Source organism: Cotesia typhae, unplaced genomic scaffold, assembly GCF_013202065.1.
Source record: "Cotesia typhae breed Kobodo isofemale line unplaced genomic scaffold, CoteBio_Ctyphae contig_119, whole genome shotgun sequence".
Taxonomy (NCBI): Eukaryota; Metazoa; Arthropoda; class Insecta; order Hymenoptera; family Braconidae; genus Cotesia; species Cotesia typhae.
The window spans coordinates 3,739,530-3,765,361 of NW_027423712.1; the positions used below are offsets into that span (position 1 = coordinate 3,739,530).

General features: G+C 30.9%; 1 protein-coding gene across 2 annotated transcripts in view; it reads left to right on the forward strand.

Annotated features, from left to right (window-relative positions):
* Positions 1–25,832, forward strand: part of Mitf (transcription factor Mitf) — a 104,308-nt gene that overhangs the window by 13,345 nt on the left and 65,131 nt on the right. Inside the window, exons 1-2 of one of the 2 annotated variants that reach the window (XM_074250485.1) lie at positions 458–1,009; positions 17,080–17,287. In XM_074250485.1, coding sequence (XP_074106586.1) covers positions 567–1,009; positions 17,080–17,287 — 651 coding nt within the window. In that variant the 5' untranslated portion in view covers positions 458–566. Of the gene's footprint in view, positions 1–457; positions 1,010–17,079; positions 17,288–25,832 lie in introns of those variants that run through there. The other variant, XM_074250494.1, reaches the window with a different exon arrangement.

Genomic DNA, 25,832 nt, shown 5'->3' on the forward strand with positions numbered 1-25,832 from the left:
TTCTTGAAAATCAGTGGAAATTGTTGGAGCAAATTCCCATAGCTGAAGAATCGTTAAATTTGAACTATTATTAATAAAGTTATAATCGAAAGACCGAAAAAACCGATTCTTTTGAAAATTTGATACCTGTTGAACTGGTAGTGAAAAAATTTCGGAATTTGCCTAGATGAGTTTTCCGAAAAGAGGAAATCAAATAAAACAATTTTTCAAACCATCCAATTCGGCGTAGAATGCCCTAAATACTTCTTAGTCTCAAATTACAAAAAACCAAAAAAATTGCGTCGAAATTGCAGCAGAACTCTTACTATGAATAAAAAATGTAAAATTTTCGGCCTAATTAATGCTATTTCAATATTAATAATAAGAACTCACTGATGGATGTAAATGCTAAATCATAATAGCGAAATGTTTGTGTTGAGTAAATATACTAAAATTTCAACGTCATGATTTTGGCATAAACGCTCGTCGGAGCTGTATGATTACTAGTACGGTAAATTTTAGTAACGTCGCGACATTAAGAGCCGTTTGATCGTGCTGAGACGTGAGCCGCAGTTGAAGGTTCGGACATGCGTGCCGTATCAGAAGCTACGCGCCAAATCGTCGAATTTGAAGAACTTGTGTCGCGTACGGATAATATGAATTATTCACATAATAGTATAGAGAATAACTCCTCAAATCCTTTTTGCCGTCGAACCACAAATCTCCTGGCATCCTCATATACTCCATATCGGGAGAAACTAGTACAACATGGACATACAGAAGGTCCATCTTCATTTCCACGGACTCAAGAGGATACGAAGCGAGTAAGAGTAAATATAGGTATTGATGAAGACCTTCGAATGATTCTCGAGATGGATCCATCAATAGTCGATAGACAGTTGTCACCACCATTACGACCACAGTCTGATAATGTTATGGTTTCATTCAATCAAACAGCTAATACTGACATCACAAATTCTTGGACACCTAATACAATACGGCTGCTACAAAAAAATCAATCACAAGGCTGGTACAGCATTCGAAATTAACTTTAATTGTTAAGAATTTTTTTTCTTTCTTATTTTGCTAACGACAAATTGATATATGAACCATAACCACTATTATATATTCATATTGATATTCTTATGTCAACTAGCTACATAAAATAATAGGGTTAATCGTTGAGATGACAGTGGAGAGGATTGATGAATACATCCATATTTATATTGCTTGTTTGTGCTCTTCGTCATAATTGATTGCTTCAGAATCTGTGTTATGCATAGAATTGATGACGCGACGTATATCTGTCGAATGTTATGTGGCTACTTGCCATGAAATGTATTGCGTACAATATATATATATATATATATATATATATATATATATATATATATATATATATATATATATCAAGAGGATAAAATTTAATGATAATTTTTGGACGTCGTCCATAATCGTTATGATTTACCGATTAATTATTGAAGTGATATAACTTATTCAAAATCATGTATTTCTATCATTTTTAATTTTTTCAATTTTATTTCGGATGTAAATAAATAAAATAATTACATCGTAGTAATAAGTTAAAAACCATTTGGCTGTGAATAATGCAATCACATCTGAGACAAAATGAATTTTATTTATGCACAGCTAAATGGCTTTCGACTTCTTCGAGAATGAGTGAGTGTATGCGTAAGGGAAATGTTAATTTTAGAATGTAGAGTTATACGTTTGCCTAGAGAAATGAAATAAAAAATTGAAGCGGTATAATATATCGCAGAAAAAAGATAATCTAAAATTAATTTTTTTAGTTTCTTATTTACCGCTATGAACTTCCGGCGTGTGTGTGTGTGTGTGTATGTGTGTGTGTGTGTGTGTGTGTGTGTGTGTGTGTGTTCGTATGTAATCCTATCATAACTTTTCAACAGCTTGACCCTTCAAAACGCAGTTCGCGATATTTCAAAGGTTTATTTTACTCTAAGATTTTCTAATAATTTTAACCAATTCGGTCCTGGGAATTTTAAGGAACTAGAAATTTGAATGACGTACTACGCGCGCGCATAAACTTTAACCAATAATGAATCGTGGCCCGTTTTTTGCGAGTTTCGATCTTTGACTAACTTCAAGACTTGCAGGTATTTTAATTTAGAGGATCACATAAATAAGATTTTCAAAAGTTTTTTTTCTATTGCTACATAATCGGAATAGTTCTCAAGATATTCAGAAAATAAACTTCAAATACATGAAAAAATATAAAATTTAAAATTTTGCGTGATTTATGAAAAAAATGAAAAAATATTTTCTTCCTTGAGCAGAGCTTTATTTTATGATAAAAGAAACTCGTTGACCAGAATTAATTTAAATCATAAGAAATTGATTCTAACTATTGGTCGATTCGACACGGAATTATCTAATATTATAGGGGAGGGTGGGGCATAGCGGCCCGCTTGGGGCATAACAGCTCACCTCAAAAATTGAGTAAAAATTTATTTTTTTCATTTTCTGTCAAGTTATGACCTTTATAATGTATTTTATGATATTTTGGGCTGATATATGATATGAGGGGTATGATGAACCACTCGAAAAAAAAAATTGTAACAAAAAAAACTTTTTTTTTTTTTTTAACTGTCAGAAACTTAAAGAATTAATTTTTTTAAGCCTTTTAAGGCGAATTGTATTTATCTCGGGTAAAATGAATAAGGAAAAAATTTAATTGAACTGAAAAATTTAACAAAAAAATTGAATTATATGACTGGTAAAAAATTGAAAACACAGTTTTTTTAAATCAAAGCAGTAAGTTTGTATTATTAACTCCTATTAAAGTTTCTTCAAAGATGTCTTACTCTACGCTATTCAAATTTCTAATTTAGAATTGATAAAAATATATATATATATATATAAAAAAAAGGTCTGGTTTAAGATATTACGTATTTTAAAAGCTTAATCTGAAGACTCAACATGTGATTTCAATTAACGTTAACTAATGTAACCAATTATTTGCCGAATACCATCTCTGTACTTTTTCTTGTACGTAGGTTTAAACCTCTAAGTGCAATAAGAGGAATTAATTATGTTATTAATTAATATTTATTTAAAACTAATTAACAGCTTTATAATAAAATTTATAATAATTTATTAAAAATGTTAAAAAAAAAATAAAATTTTGAATAAGACATGAAATATAAGTTTTCGATAATTCAAAAATCACATAGAGATAATTTGATATCGACGGTCTAGTTAGCAATTGGTCTAACTCCTTATTTTTTAGAGGGTGATTTTTTTTTTTAATTTTGATGTAGTTATAGTTTGCTTATAGATTATTTGAATGATCTTAGCCACAGTATTATACATCTATTAAAAATTAAATGCTTTATTAAAGTGATAATAAATTTCGAACTAATTGTATTTTTGTACAAATGGAAGATTCTTTTCATGACATTAGACAATTTGCTACTTAGAACGTCGATATACGATTATTTGCAATGATCACATACATATTCGTCGGAATAATCTTCGTCAATACCTATACAAAAATCATGAGACCATTTTTTTATTACAATTCTTACATTGAATCCAAGACTTTGTGGATTCTGAGCAAAGTGCAATGCAATAAAGACAATGGCAATCATCATTTTTATATTTTTTTACAAATTTTTTGAGTTTAGTTTTATTTTATTTTTTTTTGTTTAACTGAGGTTCTTTTTTTTTGTTTCATTTTGATTTTTTTTCTTTGAGTTCTTGGTGATACTTAAGGCTCATAAAAATCGTGGTTTGCCCTTGGCAACTTTTTCTGGGAGGAGGATCTCTAGATTTTGATGGTAATGACTTTAGTAAAAAAAAAAAATTTTTTTATATGCTTTTTTTTGGGGAATAAGCCATCATGCGCCAGAAAAAGAAGATTTTTTTTTCGATTTTCTGCAACATTTTGACTGATTTATTCGAAATAGACGGAAAATAAACAAATGTAATGGTTAGAAATCACAAAAAGAAATAACTAGCTTAAGTGGGCCGTTATACCCCACCCTCCCTTACATCAAATTTAAATTTAGTTTCAATGAGTTCGATTTAAAAATCATTTAGTCCTGATTACTATTATCAGAGATTGATGTAGATTTTTAGCTTCATCATACACTCGATATGCTTTTTAATCTCGTTGAAGTTTAATCGTCTTCCTTGAATGGGATCAGAAATCTCGTCGTAATTAACATTGTTAATTTTAATGCAAGAGGCTCTATTCTATATACCTGATAATCATAATCAAAACGTTCCCTGGTGTTAAAGTATTTATATTATTATAAATTTTTCATCAGTATTTATTTGGATAATTAAAAAAAACTGATTAATTTCTCTTAGTGTTCTATGTTCTATAGTTTCATAAGTTCTAAAGTCTTCTATGGAGATATTGTTATTTTATCATGATTTAAGAGCCCTCTTCAAAGATCAACTCAACAAAAATTTTATACTGATCATTACAGATTTTAAAAATTTCAAAAATCATTATGGATTAAAATTTTTAATTGAATTGTTTCGGTTATCATCTTTTTTTTTTTGTCATTTTAATTGTAACTTTATGAAACTAAAATTGCGAAAATTATCGATTTTAAAGTATTTAACAGTAAACATAATTTATTTTTTCATTTTACACGCTTTTTATTAGCTTCACCTGTATGTTTATTTGTTTGCATTGTAACAGTTTTATCTGCTCAGGTTGGCCCCTAATCAATTTTATAAACAATTAAACAAAACTAACAACCAATACAATTATTAGGGCGCCACCAGGATTTTTAATCACGGTTCCTGGAACCGGTCCAGAGCTGAGAAATCTTATCTTAGGGTAGAGAGAGTGGAGGAAGGTGCTACTGAATAATAAATAATTAATTAACAATATATCGATATTTATTAACAATAAAAATTTAACAGTGTCTTGACTTAAAACAAGTTAACAAAATTAATTCACTCACACATTAACCACACTTAACAATCTTATTATTCTCGATGAGCCCCTTTCGGCGTCTACCCGTTTACTAAACCTATAATCACCCGCACAGAGACGAATCATATACCGGGATCATTGACTCGGCTCACAGGAGTAACAGCCCAGTGACCAAACGTAGACCTAGATGTTCTGCAGCACACTCTCATAACCCGCTCCAGCTACAGCAGTAACAGCCCAGTGACCAAACGTAGACCTAGATACTCTGTAACTCACACATAACCCACACTTGTCTCACACTAACACTACTGATTTTACTTTATTTATAATTTAATATTTAAGAATAATTTACTTTTGTTTAGAACTTAAAATTTGAGCCATTAAAACATTCAATCATTAGAAATTAATAAAACGATAATTCCAAATTAACAATCAATTTCTAAATAACCTTGAACTAACTATTACAATTTTCAAATTCCGATTGCTAATTTTAATTCTATTAAAATATTAGATGGATTAAAATTCCTCAGTAACTTATAGTCATGGTCTTAACAATATAACAATAACTATTTAAAACAAAAGGTCTTAATACCTTGAATTAACTTTTGGTAATTAAATTAATCACAATATAAAATTCTCAATCACGTTCAAAATTATTAACATAAAATTATTAATTAATTCTGACTAAATTTTTACTGTGATATTTTTGACTCAAATAACTGATTTCTTGGACTTAATGTCCACGCCGATAATTATTAATTTGGAATAAAAATTAATTTAACTAATTCACGGACTTAATCCCAAAATCAATTAATTCACACGTGATAAAATAATTTCATGATATACAATATTTTCAATAAATAATTCTTAATAATATATTCCTAATAATTTTCTAATAGTTTTATCAATTAAAAATAATCGACACAAGTCGAAATATTCTATTTTATTTGTTAGAACATTCGCTAGCTAAGTTTTACTTGACCTTGGGTATTGGAATTTACTGCGACACAAAAATGTATTGACGCTCGACCAAAATTCCACGAATAAAAGTTGTCAATTATTTTCAAGTAACAAAAATTAATCAATTTACTAAGTTAATTGTTTGTAACCAGGGGGTTTTGCCCAGGTTCAGTTAGCTACCCCTTTCCTCTTTAGAAAGGGCGCCACTGGGATTTTAGACACGGTGTCCCAGAAACCGGGGAAGCATGAGAGGGAAAAGACAGGGTCGTGAGAAGTCCGAGAAAGGCTGTAAATAAAACTGAGAAAAATTATTTATAACAATTTAAAATAATTTATTCAATCAATCTACAAACTTAACAATTTCCTTATAACTAACTTAATTGTGAGAACCTCTCACCTACGTTGGCCCTTGCCAATTTATTCAAACCTCGTCACTCCGACGGAATACCTTAAAATCTAAATTTTCCCTCGTCAACCTGACGGAATACCATAAAATATCAATTAATTACCTCGTCAACCTGACGGAATACCAATTAACATTATTTACCTCGTGAACCTGACGGAATACCGATTAAAACCTATTCCCGACTGCGCCCCCGACTCGGGCGTCTATACAACGTTTCTAAATGACTCACTAATTCCATACAAAATCGTCCACCAGACGCTAACTCAATACACACTTTATCCGAATTACTAATTCTCTAAATCCCTGAAATTTTACGCTTAACATTTCTTTTAATACAAAATACCAAATTCACTAATTTAATTCATTACCAAAATTTCTTAACTAAATTCATTAACAGTTTTCTCAATAAATTAATTCACTAAATTTACTAAATTAATTAAATTTAGCCTAACGGCCTAGAATTAATTTTATAAAATTACAAATTTCAAATTCTACAAATTTAACAAGCCTCATTAAATATTCAACTTACATATTTTCCAAAGTGACCTTGACTATCTAAATTACACAAATGCTTCTACTATTTCAACTTAATCAAATAATTTTAACTAAATAATTTCCCATAACTAAAAGGCTTGTAACAAACTAATTAATTGACATTTATGAATAATTGACTTATAAAAGAATCTACTAAATTAAAAGTGACATCTGAGACAATAGCGATCATTAATTGACAAATTTTATTACAGTTAATTCGGCCTCTCAATTTTCAAATTCAAGCTTGGCCTGAAATAATTGTAATAATAATACCTGACTTAACTTTTACAACTCTCCAAACGTTGAGTGATGTCCTGGTGGAAACTGGCGAAATCAGCGGCTGGTTGGTCTCTCTCTCTCGTCTTCAATGAACTATCTGACTCCAAGTAAAGGGTTCCCAATTCCGGATCGTACATTGACTTCCTTCTTGAGGGTCGAAATCTTGATGACAGAATTTACTACACAGCACTACATTGACTCACTGTTTTGCCAAAAGCCTCACTGTCTCAAAGCGTCACTGGCTTAAAGCCTGGATCAAAAGCGTTACTTGTTCCAGGGCTTGGCTCAAAAAGCGTTACTTGTTCCAGGGCCTGGCTCAAAAAGCTTCGATGTTTCTTTTGTCGGCTCTTTTATAACCCTCAACTCCAAATTCTCGAACTTTCCTATTGTCAACCCCGCTTCGTTTTTGGGGACAGCAGTGGGGACTTTCGATTTGCACGCCCGGTGACAAGTCTGAACTACTTGTCAAAAATCGAACGGTAAGGGAAAACCCTCATTTATCGTGGTGTCAATAAAGTGGTCGATAACGACCATGGGAAGTTCAGTTTTCCCTGTCACATGTTATAAAAATTACAACAATAAATTTAACGAATTCTTCGAATGTTAATTATTTCATTGATAATTTTTTTAGTTGTTAAAATTTTCCCGCAAGGTCGATTGAGTGATTCTCGGGTATAAGCCCCCATGAAAATCACTAAATCCAAAACTAGCAAATATTCAACTATTAATTATTAATAATCGTCGATTAAACGATCCATAATAATTAAATAGGAGAAGTAACTGGGTATTCGGTAAACCGCGGTCCACTTCTTTCCCACAGAGTAATAATTGATACCTTGATGAACAAAACGATGATCTAACTCATTCGTTGAGGATGAAGTCCTAGTTGTAGTTGGCTTCCTTCGTCTCGTCACTACTCTCGGGAACGGTCCTTTTTGATTTCCGTGGCACTCAGTCTGGCGGTCACACTACTTCTCCCTTTTTCACTGCACAGCTCACCTATTTTAACCCAAAACTACCCCCTCCTATTCTCCCTTTAGGCCCGAAGATCGAGACGCGCCAGTGCTATGTCGAATAATTATCGATATCCGGTGACTTATCGATTTAGGGTAATTTTACCCTGTTACAGCATGTTTGTATGTTTGTAACCGACTCCTTTAGACTTGATTTTGACCCACTTTAAACGGTCAGATTTCATTTAAACTTTGTAGACTTATCGAGGATCGATGACAATTCACTAATTTGATAAGATAACTCCATTATACTAATAAGGATCGTCAGGATTAAATGATTTTTTCACGCATCCCTTGCGTGAGAGCAAGAGAGATAAGGCAAGTGCGTGGTCTTGTGCATGTGTACCTTTCTGATCCGAGCACTCGGCTGGTCTCAATAGTCAAGGCAATAGTCATAATAAATTTCTCCGGATCCCGCGAGCCGATCCTTCTGAAATTTTAACAACATGTTCTGTACATAAATACTAATAAAAAAGACCAATATCGTGTTAAAATATTGATTTTGTTTTCTGGCTGATGCTATTGTTTTTTTCAAAGAGAACTACGCTTGAATATAACTTTATCAACACAGAAATCGATAAATATTCGTAGATCATAAATACTTAAAAAAGTAAGGGTTGTTAACCCTGGAAATAATTTCTTTTATTCAAAGGATGGTAATTTGAATATTAGATCCAAAGCTTTCTAATCTGATTATTTGGGTTCTACTTATCTTATTACAGTTCGAAGATATTAGGAATCAATTTTGCAATTCTAATTATGACCGAGAGCCCGGTGCATTATTTATTAATAACTTGGAATTCATGTGATTGATTGATTAAATAATCATTCACAAATAGATAGAAAAATCTGAAAAGCAGTAGAATTCCACAGGCCAACCCTAGAACATCTCTATGTTTGAGCCCAAAACGCTAAAAAATTTTTAATAACAGTTTTCAACTCTTCAGGGCTGTAATAAAATATTCGAGCTTTACCCCTTTTCTTTAAATTATCCTGAGACGAAATCTAAGTTACGTTTAAGTGGTACGTTTTGTTCGTTAGATAGTTTGTTGAACCATTGATAGCCTTTATGTAAAGTAGTTTTTTTTGCTGCATGTGTGCGTGTATGCCATATTTGTAACCCTGATTGTCCTCTTAGATAGTTATCATCATATATTTCAATCTCGTACCTCAAGTAAGTTGGGCAGAGTTTATTTTTCATTTCTTGAATCAATAAACAGGTTTATAGATTACTTTTTGTCTTACCGACATACAACCTAGGGTTTCTAGCATCAGTGTTAGACTCGTATATTTGTTAACACATAATATCGCACGCATCGCTCGATTTTGTAGCTTTTGTTAAATAGAGAGTTTGTTGTCTGTATAATTAATCATTAACGTTTTACAGTATTCGTAATGTGGAAAAACAATTGTATTATAAATTAAACATTTAGCATAATTACCTACTGAGTATCTTAATCTATTAATTACATCAATTTTTTTGGTATTTTTTTGACTAGAATACTGTGCAATGCTTTTGAAATTTAAATTATCGTCAATTATTACTCCTAAATAATTAGTTTCTTTTACATACTTAATATCTATATTATTTATAAATAATTTACATTTATCTCTTATATTTTTATACCGTTGATCGTGAATAATCATATGTACAGTTTTATTTACATTTATTTTTAATTGATTTTTGTTTAACTAGTTAAATAATATTCGGAGGCTCATATTTACTTTTTTTTCACTTTCTTTTAAATTTTTACCACTCACCACGATTCTCAGGTCATCAGCAAATAACGCACAGTCGATTGCCCTTTTATTGCACGCCTCACGCATGTGGAAGTACTTTACTCTCGACATACCGCTATGACACTAAATCAATTAGAGAAAAGTATGTTTTGATAACTAGAAGTATTCAATTATAACGTCAGGGTATTTTTTTATTTATTTTTGTTTAGTTCTTCACAAATACTGTAGTTGAAAAATTAGTAGTATGGCTGTCAGTTAGTCCTTGCGTTTCTTGTCTTCACGTTTTAGAAAAATATACCCCATGAAATGAAATAAATCTTTCTCCATAAGTTTCCATTCACCCTGATAGAAGTTTCATAGAACACGATTTTTTGAATTTTCAAACCACAATAACTTTCGAATGAATCATCTGCTTTTTCATGCGGTAAGCGGCACTCGACGCAGTTGTTTTAGTCTCAGTGAGGTTTTTGAGGTTCAAATTGAAATTTATATTTCGACTCGGGATAACTGCTCCGAGTGATAGGAGTGAATGTGGAGTAAAATTCATTCTCGATTTTTTACAGTGTCGCCCTAAAATTCAACGATATTTTTCAAAGAACTATTATTTCATCCTTAAATTTCCATATTAACAAATACGGTTCGTGTACTTGACTAGTACTTTACTTTCTGGATTAACTCAACCGGTTCCATTTTAATTATGTAAGAAAACTGATTTAACCGTCATCATTAAGTTATGAAATATTGTAAAGACTTGTATAAAATGAAAAAAAAAAATAAATAAATAAATAAATAAAAAGAGCTTGCAAAAAAGAAAAAAAAATTGTGCTTACTTGCCCTCTCTTGAAGCATACATAGAAATCCTGTTATGCATAAAATACTGGTTATGTATAATTGTAGTACTTATTTCTCAACAAAAAGTGAGAAAAAGATTGTCAAAAGAACTTGCGGATTTGATATATTTCTTTACATTTATTTTCTCACCACTCGTTAGGGCTTTTTCAATAGATCTTTTGATCGACTCAACGCCGTAAAATATACGAAAATTTTGTCTCATTACAAAAAGTTTTGAAGCGAAAAAAAATTATTCTTAATAAATATTGTATTTTTGTGTTATGAGTATTATTTTCATACCGATACTAAAAGTATGGAGTATTTTCATAAAATCAAAAGATTAAATTTAGTTTTGTCAGTGAAAATTTTCTATATAAGAAATTAAGTCCGTGCTTGTAAAACATTTGGAAAAAATTTTTGTTTAATAATTCGAATTCAAGAAAAAGAATTATAAAGAAAAAAAAATTAGAAAAAATTCAAATTTCGAAAAAAAAATTTTTTTTGACTTGTTTGAAAAAATATTTAAATTTCGAGTTTTCATAGAAATTAAAAAACGGTTTGTTAATTAAAATTTTAAAAACTCTAAATACGCATTTTATGATTTTTATACGAGTCCTAATTTATACGTGTACTAATAAATAGTTAATGCTATAATAACAAATAATAATAATCTATATATATATATATATATATATATATATATATATATATATATATATATATATATATATATATATATATATATATATATATACCACTTGGCATACTTATAGCTGTGAAACAGTAAAATTCCACTGATTCATTTTAAGAGAGTATACGTTTGAGAAATCTCAAAAAAACCATGAAAAAAAATTTTCTAAAATGTGTGTTTTTTTTTTAATAACTTTTAAACGGCTCTATCGATCAATTCCAAAAATCAATCAGCTTTTAACATCAAGAAACCACGTCGATCACTGCCAAGCCGATCAAAATCGGTCAATTCGTTCGAGAGATATTGAGAGATATTGAGAGAAAACTGAAAGAAGTATTTTTTCGCAATTACTCCGAAATTTTTAGTTTCATCAATTTAAACCTGAAAATTCTTTATGAGGCTGAAAATACTGCGTCGAGTGCCGCCAACCGCGTGAAAATCAGTTGATTTATTCAGAAGTTATTGCGATTTAAAAATTCAAAAAATTGTGTTCTATGAAACTTTCATTAGACTTTTATAAAAGCGTTAAAGTGACGTTAGACATTCTCCGGTCTTTACGCGGTCGAATATGAAAAAGAAATGCTGTTCATTTGTTTTATTAGCGGAAACAAATGACTATTCACATAAATTTGAAAAAAAAAAAAAAAAACGGTAACAGGTTGATGAAATTTGAAAAATTAATAGCCTAAAACCTTCTACAACTAATTCTACGTCGAACGGTCATGCTTTCATGTTGATCGGTCTAGTAGTTTTCAAGTTTATCCGTGTCGAAAAAAAAAATTAGGAAAACGGTTGATATTGAAGGCCATCCCTGCAACTTCCCGCTAGTTCCATACCTAGGCGCTTAAAATTGCACTAATGATGTTTTTGAGCTTTTCAAGCTAAAAAATACAATTTATGAGTTATTTTAAGCTCTCCGAGCTCAAAGAAATAGCTTTTCTACACTATTGAGCTCTTTGATTCTCCAGTCAAATGCATTCACTAGTTGAAATCAGTGAAATTTCACTTAAGATTTCTTTTAAGAGAGCAGGTAGAGTGTTATCCTCTAGAATTTCTGATGGAATGGCCTTCCTCAGAGTAATTCTCCGAGAAAGAATTCTCAAATTTATTTTCCAGATGGAACTTAATATATTTTTGAACCTGATTATAATGGAGAAGTTTTTCTCATCATAGCCCTCCATCGAGGCCCGCACAATCTCAAAAATCGTCAAAAATTTCTAAGTTTTTATTTTCCGTAAAATAATTTAATTGAGTCGCTCGTAATTATTTTGAATTACAATCGGCATTCTTTCATTATTTATCCTCTTCGAGCTCAAAATATATTTATTAAACATCTATAACTTCTGAATGCGTAGTCCGATTTTCTTTTTTAAAAAAACATTTGATGCAGTTTTTAAAGCACAAAAAATATATATACAAGGTTTTATTATGATTTTTTCGCATGCTTTAAAGTTATTTTTAAAAAACCTAAAAATTCAAAGTTTTTTTTTGTTTTTTTTTTCTTTTAATTTATTCGGAATGACTCGATGGATTAATTCTCAAATCTAATCAGATCTAAGTTTTGATAAACCCTTTTGAGTGACGTCTCGTAGAATTCAATCGGTTGGTTCGTTTTTGAGAAATCGTACGACAAAAATTTATTCACACACACACACACACACACACACACACACACACACACACACACACACACACACACACACACACACACACACACACACACACACACACACACACACACACACACACACACACACACACACACACACACACACACACACACACACACACACACACACACACACACACACACACACACACACACACACACACACACACACACACACACACACACACACACACACACACACACAGAATGTTCTTGAATCAAGTAAAATTTTACTTAATTCAAGAATTTTTCGTCTTGATTCAAGACAATTACCCTCTTCAAAATTATGTTCTTGGTTCAAGAATTTTTCTCTTGAATCAAGAATTGAATAATTTTTTTTTTCTGTGCACATACACACACACGCCCAGACATCTTGGCGGGGATATTCAGAATGGTTTTCTGGAACCTTAAAACGTGGAGATTTATTGATAACTCGACTTCAGAAAATCGGACCGAAATCAATAACTTCCCTTTGTTGTAAAATTTTCAGTTATCGTAGCGAGAAGTTAAAAATAGACCCTGATTTCTTATTGGTTAGGATGAGGGTGGGTGCGTATAGTACGTAATTTATAGTCATTATTATTTTAGAACTTAACACTAACCTAAGTCTCTTCTAAAGAGATAAATCAGCGATGATGCATGCTCCGTCAAAAATTTTCAATAACACCTTTGTTCGAAAAACTATATTTGAGCATACATGGACGTGTGAGGTCGTGTATGGGCATATCAGGCCTTGTCAAGTCAGATATGCTCATATTAAAATTCATCTATGAACATATTACCATATCAGGCCATATCAGAAAATTATTTTACAGAATATCATTATTATGAAAATCGTATGTTTATATGTGTAATCTAAAAAATTTTCCTTATCTTAAAACACGCAAAAATATGTAATCTATTAATAAAAGTAAAAAAAATTTATCTTAGCGCAATAGTATTCGATAACCTCCAATAATATGATGAGTAGTACAATAAAGTTTCAAATTCTTTTATGCAACTGAAATTGAGCAATATCTATTCCTAGTCTGTGAATAAGTTGGCTTTATTCCCGATTTGGGAAATGATTTTCCAACAAAGTATATTTTCTGCACAATATTGGAGTGGGATGCTAGCTCAGAACTAAAAAGAAAGAAAAAGATATTATTCATAATAAAAAGGTTATAAATTGTCTGATGGAATGCTCGCTTGTTCCACTTGCTTCGAAAACAGTAGTTGACTTAAATGACATACGGTTATAGTGCAGTAGCATAAATTCGTGGGTAATTGACTGTCGGAAATTCGCAGTTAGCTGAATTATATCTCAAGGGGATTGATAACATCAGAATCGCTTAGAATAAATAGTAATGGTAATACGAACTCTCTGAAAGTAGATGTATTGGAGAAAGTTTATAGTATAACAGATATTAGTCCTGTTAAAATATAAGTTTATGATTTTATCTATGTTTTGTAAATAAAACATTTCAATATATCTAGAATGTTTTTTTTTTCTTTCATTAATAATTGAAAATTGCAAAAGTGCCATTCGGCAACCAACAAGGAAAAAAAATCGATAGAGTCTACCAATTAGTACTTGGTTAACTCAACCCATTTTTTTTTAAATAATTTAATAATAGTTTAAATATTTTTTTCGGTAAATTTAATAAAAAATCGGTAGCCTCCACCAAAAAAATTAGAAGCCTCTACCGGAAAAAAGATCGGTTCTAAATTTTTAACTTCCATTTTTAAGCTTTCATCAGATCTTGACGTTTTAAGGTCACAGGAAGCTTCCCTGACTATTCCCGCGATGTTGTTACTGTGTGTGTATGTGTGTCTGGTATTTTTTTTTTTTTTCACTGCTATCACTGAAAAATGATGGTCGATAGTGTGGGATTTTTACCCACTAAAAAAAAAAAACTCCTCTCTCTTTCCTCGTGGATATTACGGAGATGACTGAATCGGAACCGCGTGAGCATTACTTCAATCCAGTCCATGTTGCGTCTCACGACGACTACTCCTGCCTACTGTTCCCTTTCTGCGGTTTTTTCTTTTAGAAGGCGCTGCGTAGACTGCGACAGCTGACCAGTTATTTTCTTTTCTGAGTATGCAGGCTATCGAGCTCTCGGGGGAGAGCGTGGTGTCAATAGTTTTTTCAGTGCTGCTTCTGTTGTCCTTCCACCGATCACACTCGAAGAACGTGTGTTCGGCATCGTCAATTTTGTCTAGGCAGTATTTGCATGGTATCGTCGGGTTCAGTCTCATCTTAAAAAGATAAGCGTTGAACTATCCATGTCCTGTCAATAACTGGATAAGGAAGAAGTCCGGGTCTTGCTACTCTTGATGCGTTTCTACCTTTATTCTCGTTCTTGTCTCCTTCATGTTCTCGCCACTGATTTTAGCATCGTAGAGTTTTGCTCTCTCGAGCGCTAGTAAGTCGATGGGCGCAGCTCCCGCAATGACCAAACAGCTGCTTCGGAAACTGTACGGTAGGTGCAGGCAACCCTGATAGTGCCTTGCCACTGCACTGTCGCCATTTTCCGTCGGTAGGTCTTCTGTTTTAATATGTCTGCCCATATCTCCGCTCCATAAAGCAGTACTAAATGGACTGCTTCCAAAAGAACTCTTCTCTTTTGGTTCGTGGTCTTTTCTGCATGTACTATCGAGGTATTCGCGGAAAGATAGTTTCTCGTCTATCATTACCTCTAGATAGCGCAGGAGCCTTGTTGACGTCAGTGTTGTTTCTCCCATATCTACAGCGAATGGTTTTGGGAACCATTTTTGACGTGTCAGGACGACCTTTTCGGTTTTGTGCTTGGCGAGTTTCAGGTGGTGTTTATCAAGACAAGTTTCGACGGCATCAATAGTTTCCCGAACCAATAGTTCTGTCTCTTCTGTTGGCCGCGATGTTGTCGGCAAAGCCTGGGAGCCCTACTTGTTTCGGCAACAGGATTTCTAGGAACTCGTCGTAGTCTGCATTCTATAAGTCTGGTCCCATAATTGAACCTTGCGGAACGCCCACTGTTATATCGTGTTCTTGTGGGCCTTCCGTCGTTTTCGCTATCAGCGTTCTTTTGTCGAGATATTCATCAACTATTGCCAGATTTTCTGGCTTCGCGTCAAATTTGTGCTCCAAGGCATCTAGGATGTCAGCTCAATTTGCGCTGTTGATGGCGTTTTTGATGTCTAGTGTGAGGACAAGACACACCTTGCAAGCTTTGAAGCTAACAAACCATGTTTCTCTCGCTGTCCCTACGACTTTCTGGATCGCGCCGACTGTCGATCGTCCTTTCCGAAAGCCATGTTGGTTTGTGGCAAAGCCTCCAGCACGATCGATGTCGTTGTGTAGTCTTCCCTGTATGAGCTTTTCGAGCAGTTTCCCAGCAATGTCGATCATGCAGAGTGGTCTGAATGACGAAGGTGTTACAGGGCTACCTTTACCTTTGTCTAACAGAACCAATCTCTGCCGCTTTCAAGCCGTTGGAAGTGTGCTGGTTGCTAGGTATGCATTGCAAGCATTTAGTAGTATATCTGGGTATTCCAGGGCTACAATCTTGATCACCGATGCCGGGAAACTATCAGGGCCAGGTGCTTTTCCGGTCTTGAAAGTCTTCGCCGCGTCCTGTAGTTCTCTGGTTGTGAAAGGTGTTACGCTGTTTTTCATGTCTTCTTTCCCGTGGTGAGTGTTTGAGAAACAGCTCCGTTCCGATGTAGCTCATTAAAGGAGGTGGTTTCGATTTTTTTTTTTTTTTGGAATCTCCGAAATTACTAGTTCGATCAACTCAAAATGAAAGAAGACTTAAAAAACTGCGCTGAATGCCGTCATCCGCGTAAAAATCGGTTGATTTTCTTAAAAGTTATTGTATCGTCTTAAACATTAACATTTTAGAGAAGAAAATAATTGAAGTTCTACGCTATTGCTAAATCACGGATGAAATGTATAATTGAAATTCGTCAATTTATACAAGTTATATACCCCATAAAAATTTTTATTACCATAAAATTTAAAATTTGCGTATAAATTCCATTAGTAGATATATTCTTTTAAAAATTAATTTGGTTTCTTAGCCCGCCGACATTCAAAACTACAATACCGACTTCAAGAACACATTTAAAACTTCAATTAATGCGCGAACAATTGCAAGAGCAAGAAAGAAGAGAAGCTGAACTTCAGCAAAGCTTACAACAACAGAGGCCAGTAGCAGCCACTCCCAAGCCTGTTCCTGGTGCCCAGTTAGCAACCATAGGTGTTGATGTTCCTCCGCAAGTTCTTCAAGTATGTTAATTTATACTGTTTAAAAGTAGTGTGCACAAAATTCAAAGAAAGCTAATTTAGATATTTGTCATAACCTTACATTTTATATATAGAAAAAAAAGACTGTCAAAATACAGGAAAAACTATCAAATTTACAAATTTGCCATTGTCAACCCAAAAATATCAATTTCACAAAGTTAAAAATATTATTTTTACATTGCGAAAACTGTCAATCTAAAATTGTCAATTTTACATTTTTTCAATGTAATAATTATGTTGAAAAAATGTGAAATTCACTTAAAAAAAAAAAAAAAATGAAATTAATATTAGAATAATATTGAAATTTTTATCTATGAGTAAGAATTGTACATTTCGTAAAATGTAAACAATACATAAAAAAATATTCTAAAAATTGAAGTTTTAACTAAAAAAATTAGGTATTCATGTAAAATAATTGTTCAAATCTGCAAACCATAGAAAGTAAAAAGCATTAAGATATATATAACTAAGTCCAGTACACCGAATATAATTTTCTTACATTTGGAATATACTTGAAATATTTACATATATTACATATATGAATATACTTACATATATTTCACATATATTTTGTACATAAAATGAAATATATTTTTAACTTTCTGCTAAGAAAATTAAAAATTTTCGAAAATCGGGTCCTAGGTTGGGATCCCGCGCGTGCCGATATTCTTTCTATGGAAATAATTCTAAATAATTATATCTAATTATATATAATCATATATAATTATAAAGGGTCATTTTTCATATATAATTATGTATAAATATTAGGGTGGGTCAAAAAAATCGAATAATTTATTTTTGATTTTATACTCTGAAAAATAGGTTCGTAGACACCTAAAAAGAATTCTCTCCAAGTATAAGCTCTTAATTATAACGGGAAGGTCCTCCGCTTTGCGGGTTTCTATTTTTTTCGAATAATCAGATAAAAAAATTTATATCTCGCTTCCAACTGCTTGGAAAAATATTCCGTGGCATAGATTTTGTGAGAAATTGAATGCTTTACAAAAAAGGTCTCTTATGACTTTTTCAAAAACTCAACCGATTAAAAGATATTCATAGTTGAAGTTTGGCTATTTTAAGGAAAATATTCGTTTTTATTATGAATTTTATAAGTCGATGAAAAAAATTATTTCGGATTGCGGAACTCATGATTTTGTAGGAAATTTACTGCTCTACAAAAAATGGTCTCTTATGATTTTTGATTAAGTGAAGCCGTTACGAGATATTCATCGTCAAACATTAACGAATATCAATATTTCCAGTTTTTGATCAATAATTCGATAAATTTTAATTTAAACTATGAGTTTCAGGAAAATTTACATAAATTTGAGTTTCGATCGATAAAGAAATGTTATAATAAGTTAGATAAAGAATTATTGGAATTATCATTGATTTTCCTTGGAGAAATGCCTCAAGAAAAGATTTCTTTCAAACGTCCTGGTGCTGTTCATCATGCTAGATGGATGGCTAAGGCCATTTATAGTTTGAAAATGTATCTATTCAGAGATGAATTCAAACTCTCTCAGAAAGAATTGCATGGTCTTCGTCATTTCTGTATTTTTATAGTCACATTGTATTTAAAAGCTTGGTTTTCATCAACTTCTGCAACAACTGCTGCTTATCATGACTTGCAGTTTATGAAAAATTTATTGGAGTACAAACATATCAATCCTTTGATTTCTTCAGCTACGTGTGAAAAAATGATTTCGCACTTATGGTATTTGAGCGATGAACTTGCCATTTTATCACTGTTTGACGATGGCGTTCCATTAGAAGTAAAAAAACGTATTGTTGAAGCTGTTAATACTCGTGAAGGTACAGATTCTAAAGCTAAAAGATTTGTAATTGCTAAAAAGATTTGAATTCATTGGCGCAGAGAACTCTGAGTGACTTTGTGTCTAAAAAGTCATTAAATCTTTTCAAAATCTTCGATCTACCGTATGACTTTCTTGATGTCGATGTTGAATTATGGCCTACTAATGAGAGTTATCTCGAAAATAAAGAATACTTTCAACAACTAAAAGTTGTCAATGATTCAGCAGAGCGAGCTGTTGCATTAGTCAGTGAATATAATCAATGCTTGACAAAAATGAAGAACAATTCCAGTACTTATTGCAAGTTGTCAAAGAACATCAAAAACATTCCCAAATTGTAATAAAAGAAATTATTTATAGTAATAGCGTACTGTTATGTTAAAAATATAGACAATTATATTGCAATTGATAATTCAATAAAAAATTTATCTATAAAAAAGTTAAATACTGGTTGTTTCTCACTTGATTCAATACTTTTCATATTAAATTTGACAAAGAAATATGTCATTCACTTCAAATTAAACTAATCATTGGCTATATGTCGAAAAAATGCTCTTATTTCTTGTTTTAATGCAATCAAACAAGCTCAAGACTGAAAACAATATTAAAAAAATTGTTTATAACATTTCTTTATCGATCGAAACTCAAATTTATGTAAATTTTCCTGAAACTCATAGTTTAAATTAAAATTTATCGAATTATTGATCAAAAACTGGAAATATTGATATTCGTTAATGTTTGACGATGAATATCTCGTAACGGCTTCACTTAATCAAAAAATCATAAGAGACCATTTTTGTAGAGCAGTAAATTTCCTACAAAATCATGAGTTCCGCAATCCGAAATAATTTTTTTCATCGACTTATAAAATTCATAATAAAAACGAATATTTTCCTTAAAATAGCCAAACTTCAACTATGAATATCTTTTAATCGGTTGAGTTTTTGAAAAAGTCATAAGAGACCTTTTTTGTAAAGCATTCAATTTCTCACAAAATCTATGCCACGGAATATTTTTCCAAGCAGTTGGAAGCGAGATATAAATTTTTTTATCTGATTATTCGAAAAAAATAGAAACCCGCAAAGCGGAGGACCTTCCCGTTATAATTAAGAGCTTATACTTGGAGAGAATTCTTTTTAGGTGTCTACGAACCTATTTTTCAGAGTATAAAGTCAAAAATAAATTATTCGATTTTTTTGACCCACCCTAATAAATATACATAATTATATATAATCATTTTTACCCGGGTAACGAAGATGAGCCGAATAACGTGGGTACTGAAGGGTTTAATATTAATAAATAACTGGACTATTACCAATGACCAAGCGAAGTAGGTGTTCATAGCTAATACATATATTAGGGTGTGCGAAAATGTAACTTCCGTGGAGATTTTTTAATATTGAAATTTCGAGTTCCGCTTTTAACAGGAGCTGTGTTTAGGCATTTCCGGTAATATTTTGGGGTGGAATAAAAACTGGAATAAAAAAAATTATATACAATTGTATATGATTCATATATAATTATATATGATTTCCGTGTATAGTTACACTGATATAAGGATTTGTTTATATTTAATGAGCTTTATTAACTATTAATAAGTGATTTTTTAACATCATGGGATTTAATAAATATTTATTACCAGCTGATAAATTATTTATTAAATGTTAATAAATATTTGTTAACAGTTAACAAATGTTTATTTAAAATCAAAAGTAAAAATAGCAATTTTTTTTCTTGGCATTTTTTATAATCCAATTATCTAAAGTAATGCACTAATAAATTAAAAAAAATTATGAGCGACCTTTCGAGATTTAAATTTTGAACTGAAACTTCCGGAAACTTATTTTTTTTTTCGTCTATAAAATTATGCCGAAACAAGAAAAAAAATTAAAAAAAAAAAAAATTCGATTTTTTATGATTTTTGAAATTTAAAAAAATTGGAACGACCTCTTAATAATTTTTTACGATAAAAAGATAAATACCAAGGTCAAAGATAAGCTTAATCGATGAAATAGTTAAGAATAGTACGATTTTTTAATTTTTAACGTAAAAATTCACATTTCTTTACTTTCTTTCAGGAATATCTTTTGAATGCGATCGAAGCTTTTTAAATTACATCTAAAAAGGATTCGATAAATGTGATTGAAAAGATTTGTATTATCCGTGTTGTAATTTTATGTAAGTGAGGAATCTACTTCCATTTCGGCTGCCGGATGGCACTTTTTTTGGTTTTTGGCAAAAATTGAAAAATTTTTATGTTTACAATTGCGAATCAGATGATCTATGTTCACTCGGCAGCCAACCTTAAGTTTTGTTTCGTCTGTGTCTAGTGCATCATTTGCGTTGGAGCTATTCATGTAATTTTTTAGAATAATTCGAGTTTGCAATCTTAAAAGTGAACTTCTCTTTTTAATTTTTGAGCTATTTTATAAACTTCATCTTTTTCTAAAATTAGTTTCTTGAAATTTAACCAACGCTATAGTTATATTTTAATATTTATCTCTCCATATTAGTATCACTAATAATAAAAAAACTGTTGATTTTAATTAAATTTTGTTTAGTAGAATGTGTACAACAATATATCAATTTCTATTCAATAACTATTTGTGTGTTGAATTATCGATTAAGCTGTTGGTCTGAATTTAATTGAGATATAGATACACGGTTGACTGGCGTTACGTACTTATATGCTAACATATGTTTGAACATGTAACAGCATGAAATATTAACATGTTTATGTATTCAGATAATTAATAAAGTTTGAAACAAATAAGGTGCATCTCAAAATTGTATATTTCATCAATCAATAATTGATAATTGATTACTACTGCTTAAGTTTATTTATTGCATGCACTAATTCGGTAATTACTTCCGTTAAATTAGTACTTTCAATCAAATAAGAGATATATATCGTCAACGCTATCGTAAGATTTTCAAGAGTGATCTATCTCTTTCAAGTCAAAATTTACTTATAAAAAATTGCAAAAATTAAGATTTTTTGTATTGTGAAAATTTCCAAAGGGCTAAAATTTTTTAAGTTAATCGTGGATCAATTTTGTATGCCTCATATTTCGAAAGCATTTAAGGTAGTGTTTTACTCTCAAAACGAGTAGACCAACTAATTTTATAATCTTAAAATGGCTCCATCACAATCGTTTTGTTTATAGCATGATCTAAGTAGACGTAAACCAAGAAAATACTTAAAGTTATTCACCTTAAAAGTTTCAAAAAATCATATCACATGACTTGATGCATTGATTATCTGGAATCAATAAGAAAAATTTCTTGAACAAAGAAATTTTTTTTGTTTAAGAATCAGTTTTTGCTGGACTCAAAATAATCAGTTTCTTTTGGCCCAAGATTTTTCTATTCAGTCGAGTAAACTTTTTTTATCAGGGTAGAACAATTCAGTGGAGTAATCTCCATTTCATCTGAAAAATATTACTTATTGTATCCGAGTAAAAGTAAGTACTCGGATAAGAAAAGGTTAATTTGATTTAAAAAAATAATTTGAAAACCAAATAAAAGTAGCTTTAGATTTAGAAATTTTTTAACCATAAAATATTTTTTTGGGTTGAGATTTTTTTCCGTAGCTCAAAAAAGTTTTTACTTTATTTTGAATAATTTATATCACTATAAATATTTTCTTACAGCAAGAGTAATATTTCAACTGATAGTTCTGAATTAGAAAAATTTCAAGAGTAATACTGATATGGTTTTGCAGTAAAATGATAATTTGAATAAATAGAATTGATTCTGCAACGCAGAATTTTTTAGTAGATTTAATAGAAATCTAACTATTGCATTGGTTCTCATGACGGAACTTTTAAAAAATTTTGCTATATTTTGACTCAGCTTGTCAAGCGGGTTCAGAAAATGCATATGGTATATATATATATATATATATATATATATATATATATATATATATATATATATATATATATATATATATATATACAGGGTGTCTCTGAAGTGGCGGGAGTAATTGTTGGGGTCGATAGAGAAAAAAATACTGAATCGAAAGTTCCTGAGCCAAAAATTTTTTTGGGCCATAGAATTTGAGTTATGAATTAAAAACGATAGCCAATCAGAAGCGCGCTATTCGAGAAATGAAAATGAGCGGGGAAGTAGAGGAGACGCGAGAGTGAGATGCTGCAATAGCAGCTTACTCGCTCACACAAAGCCGAGCATGAGAGGGGATTGTGACGCTATGAGCCGAGTACGTAAGTGTGAATGAGTGGATGTATGAGGTCGCAAACGGACGGCTTAATGTATGAGTGTGTGTCCGTGTATCGCAGCATTATTGGAGGCGTTGTAACGCTGAATTAAAGCTAACCGGGTACTCTAAGACAGAGAAAAAAATTTTAATTTTTATTTTTATTCGAAAAAATTTAATAAAAAAAAATAAAAAGGCCCAAGATTTAACCAGACCCACAGAAACGGAGAGTAAATTTTTAATTCTCATTTATTTTGCTGGGGATTATTTTCAAATACAAAAAAAAAAAAGGCTAAGATTCAACTGGAATCCAAAAGAGATGGATGAAAAAATTTTATTTTTTATTTTTAATCAGCAAAATTATTTTTCTTTAAAAAAGAGCCCAATCTCGACTGGAGCAAGAAAAAATGATTGAAAAATTTTATTATTAATTTTCAATCAACAAAATTATTATAAAAAAATAAATGGGCCCAAGTCTCAACCGGACCCAAACAAACGGATAAAAATTTTTATTACTTACTTAATTTGGTGGAAATTATTTTTAAAAACGAAGAAAATTCCCAAGACTCGATCGGACCCAAAAAAATAATTAAAAGAATTTTTTCCTTATTTTCAATCACCAAAATCATGTTTCTTCAAAAAAAGGCCCAATCTCAACCGGACTAGAAGAAACTGATTGAAAAATTTTATTTTTATTATTAATCGAGAAAATTATTTTGAAAAAAAAATAGGGCCCAGAATCAACCGGACAAACAATGGACTTGAGTTCAATTTTTTCTTAATTTATAATTTGACATTCTACCTGTTAATTCACCGATAGATAATTCTAATAAAAATATCAAAATTATTCGGACTTGAGTTCAATTTTTTCTTAATTTATAATTTGACACTCTACCTGTTAATTCACTGATAGATAATTCTATTAAAAATATCAAAATTATCAGGACTCGAGAGCGATTTTTTTTTTAGTATATTTTTTTACATTTTACCTGTCAATTAACTGATAAATAATTTCAATTAAAATATCAAAATTATTCGGACTTGAATTCAATTTTTTTTTTTAATTTATTAGTTGACATTTTACCTGTTAATTAACTGATAAATAATTTTAATAAAAATATCAAAATTATCAGGACTCGAGAGCGATTTTTTTTTCAATTCCTTATTTGACATTTTACCTGTCAATTAATTAAAAAATAATTTTAATTAAAATATCAAAATTATTGGGACTTGAGTTCAATGTTTGTTTTAATTTATTTTTTGACATTTTACCTGACGATTAATTGAAAAATTATTTTACAGAATAATTCCCAGCAAAATAAATGAGAAATGAAAGTTTTCCATCCGTTTGGTTGGGTCCGGTTGAGTCTTGGGCAATTCCTTCTGTTTTCAAAAATTATTCCGAGCATAAGAAATAAGTAATAAAAATTTTCTATCTGTTCGTTTTGGTCCGGTTGAGTCTGGGGCCTATTTTCTTTTTTGAAATAATTTTGTCAATTAATAATTGATAATAAATTTTTTCAATCAGTTTTTTATCGTCTTGTCAAGATTAGGCTGATTTTTGTTCAATAAATTTTTGTTTGTTATTGAAAAGAGAAAATAAATTTTTTTGCATTCTTCTATTCTTGGCTCTGGTCGAGTCTTGGGCATTTTTTCGTTTTTAAAAATAATTCCTAGCAAAATGAATGGGAAATAAAAGTTTTCGATCCGTTTGTTTGGGTCCGATTGAGTCTGGGGCCTATTAATTTTTTTTTTAAGAATAATGTTGTTAATTAATAATTGATAATAAAATTTTTCAATCAGTTATTCGAAGTCTGTTTGAGATTGGGCCTTTCTTTTCAAGGAAAATTAATCTTGGTGATCAAGTAATAAAAAATTTCTATCCGTTTATTTGGGTCCTGCTGCGTCTTGGGTCTATTTTTTTTTTTCTTAATAATTTAGTTAATTAATATTTAGAAATAAAATTTTTCGATTTATCTTTTTCGGGTCCGGTCGAGTCTTGGGCAATTTTTTTGTTTCGAAAAATAATTCCCAACAAAAAAACAGGAATAAAAGTTTTCTTTCCGTTTGTTTGGGTCCAGTTAAGTCTGGGGCCTATTTTCTTTTTTAAAAAATTTTGTTGATTAAAAATTCATTATAAAACTTTTCAATTATTTTTCTTGCTCCAGTCGAGATCAGGCCCTTTTTCAAAGGAAAATAATTTTGCTGATTAAAAATAGAAAAACAAAGATTTTCAATTTATTTTATTTCGGGTCTGGTCGAGTCTAGGGCATTTTTATCGTTTTCAAAAATAATTTCCTGCAAAATAAATAAGTAATAAAAATTATTTATCCGTTTGTTTGGGTCCAGTTGAGTCTAGGGCCTCATTTGTTTTTTTAATTAGTTTTGATGATCAACAATAAAAAATAAAATTTTTGGATCATTTTTTCTGGGTCCGGTCGAAATTGAGCCTTTTATTATAAAAAAGTTAATTATGATGATTAAAAATGAATAG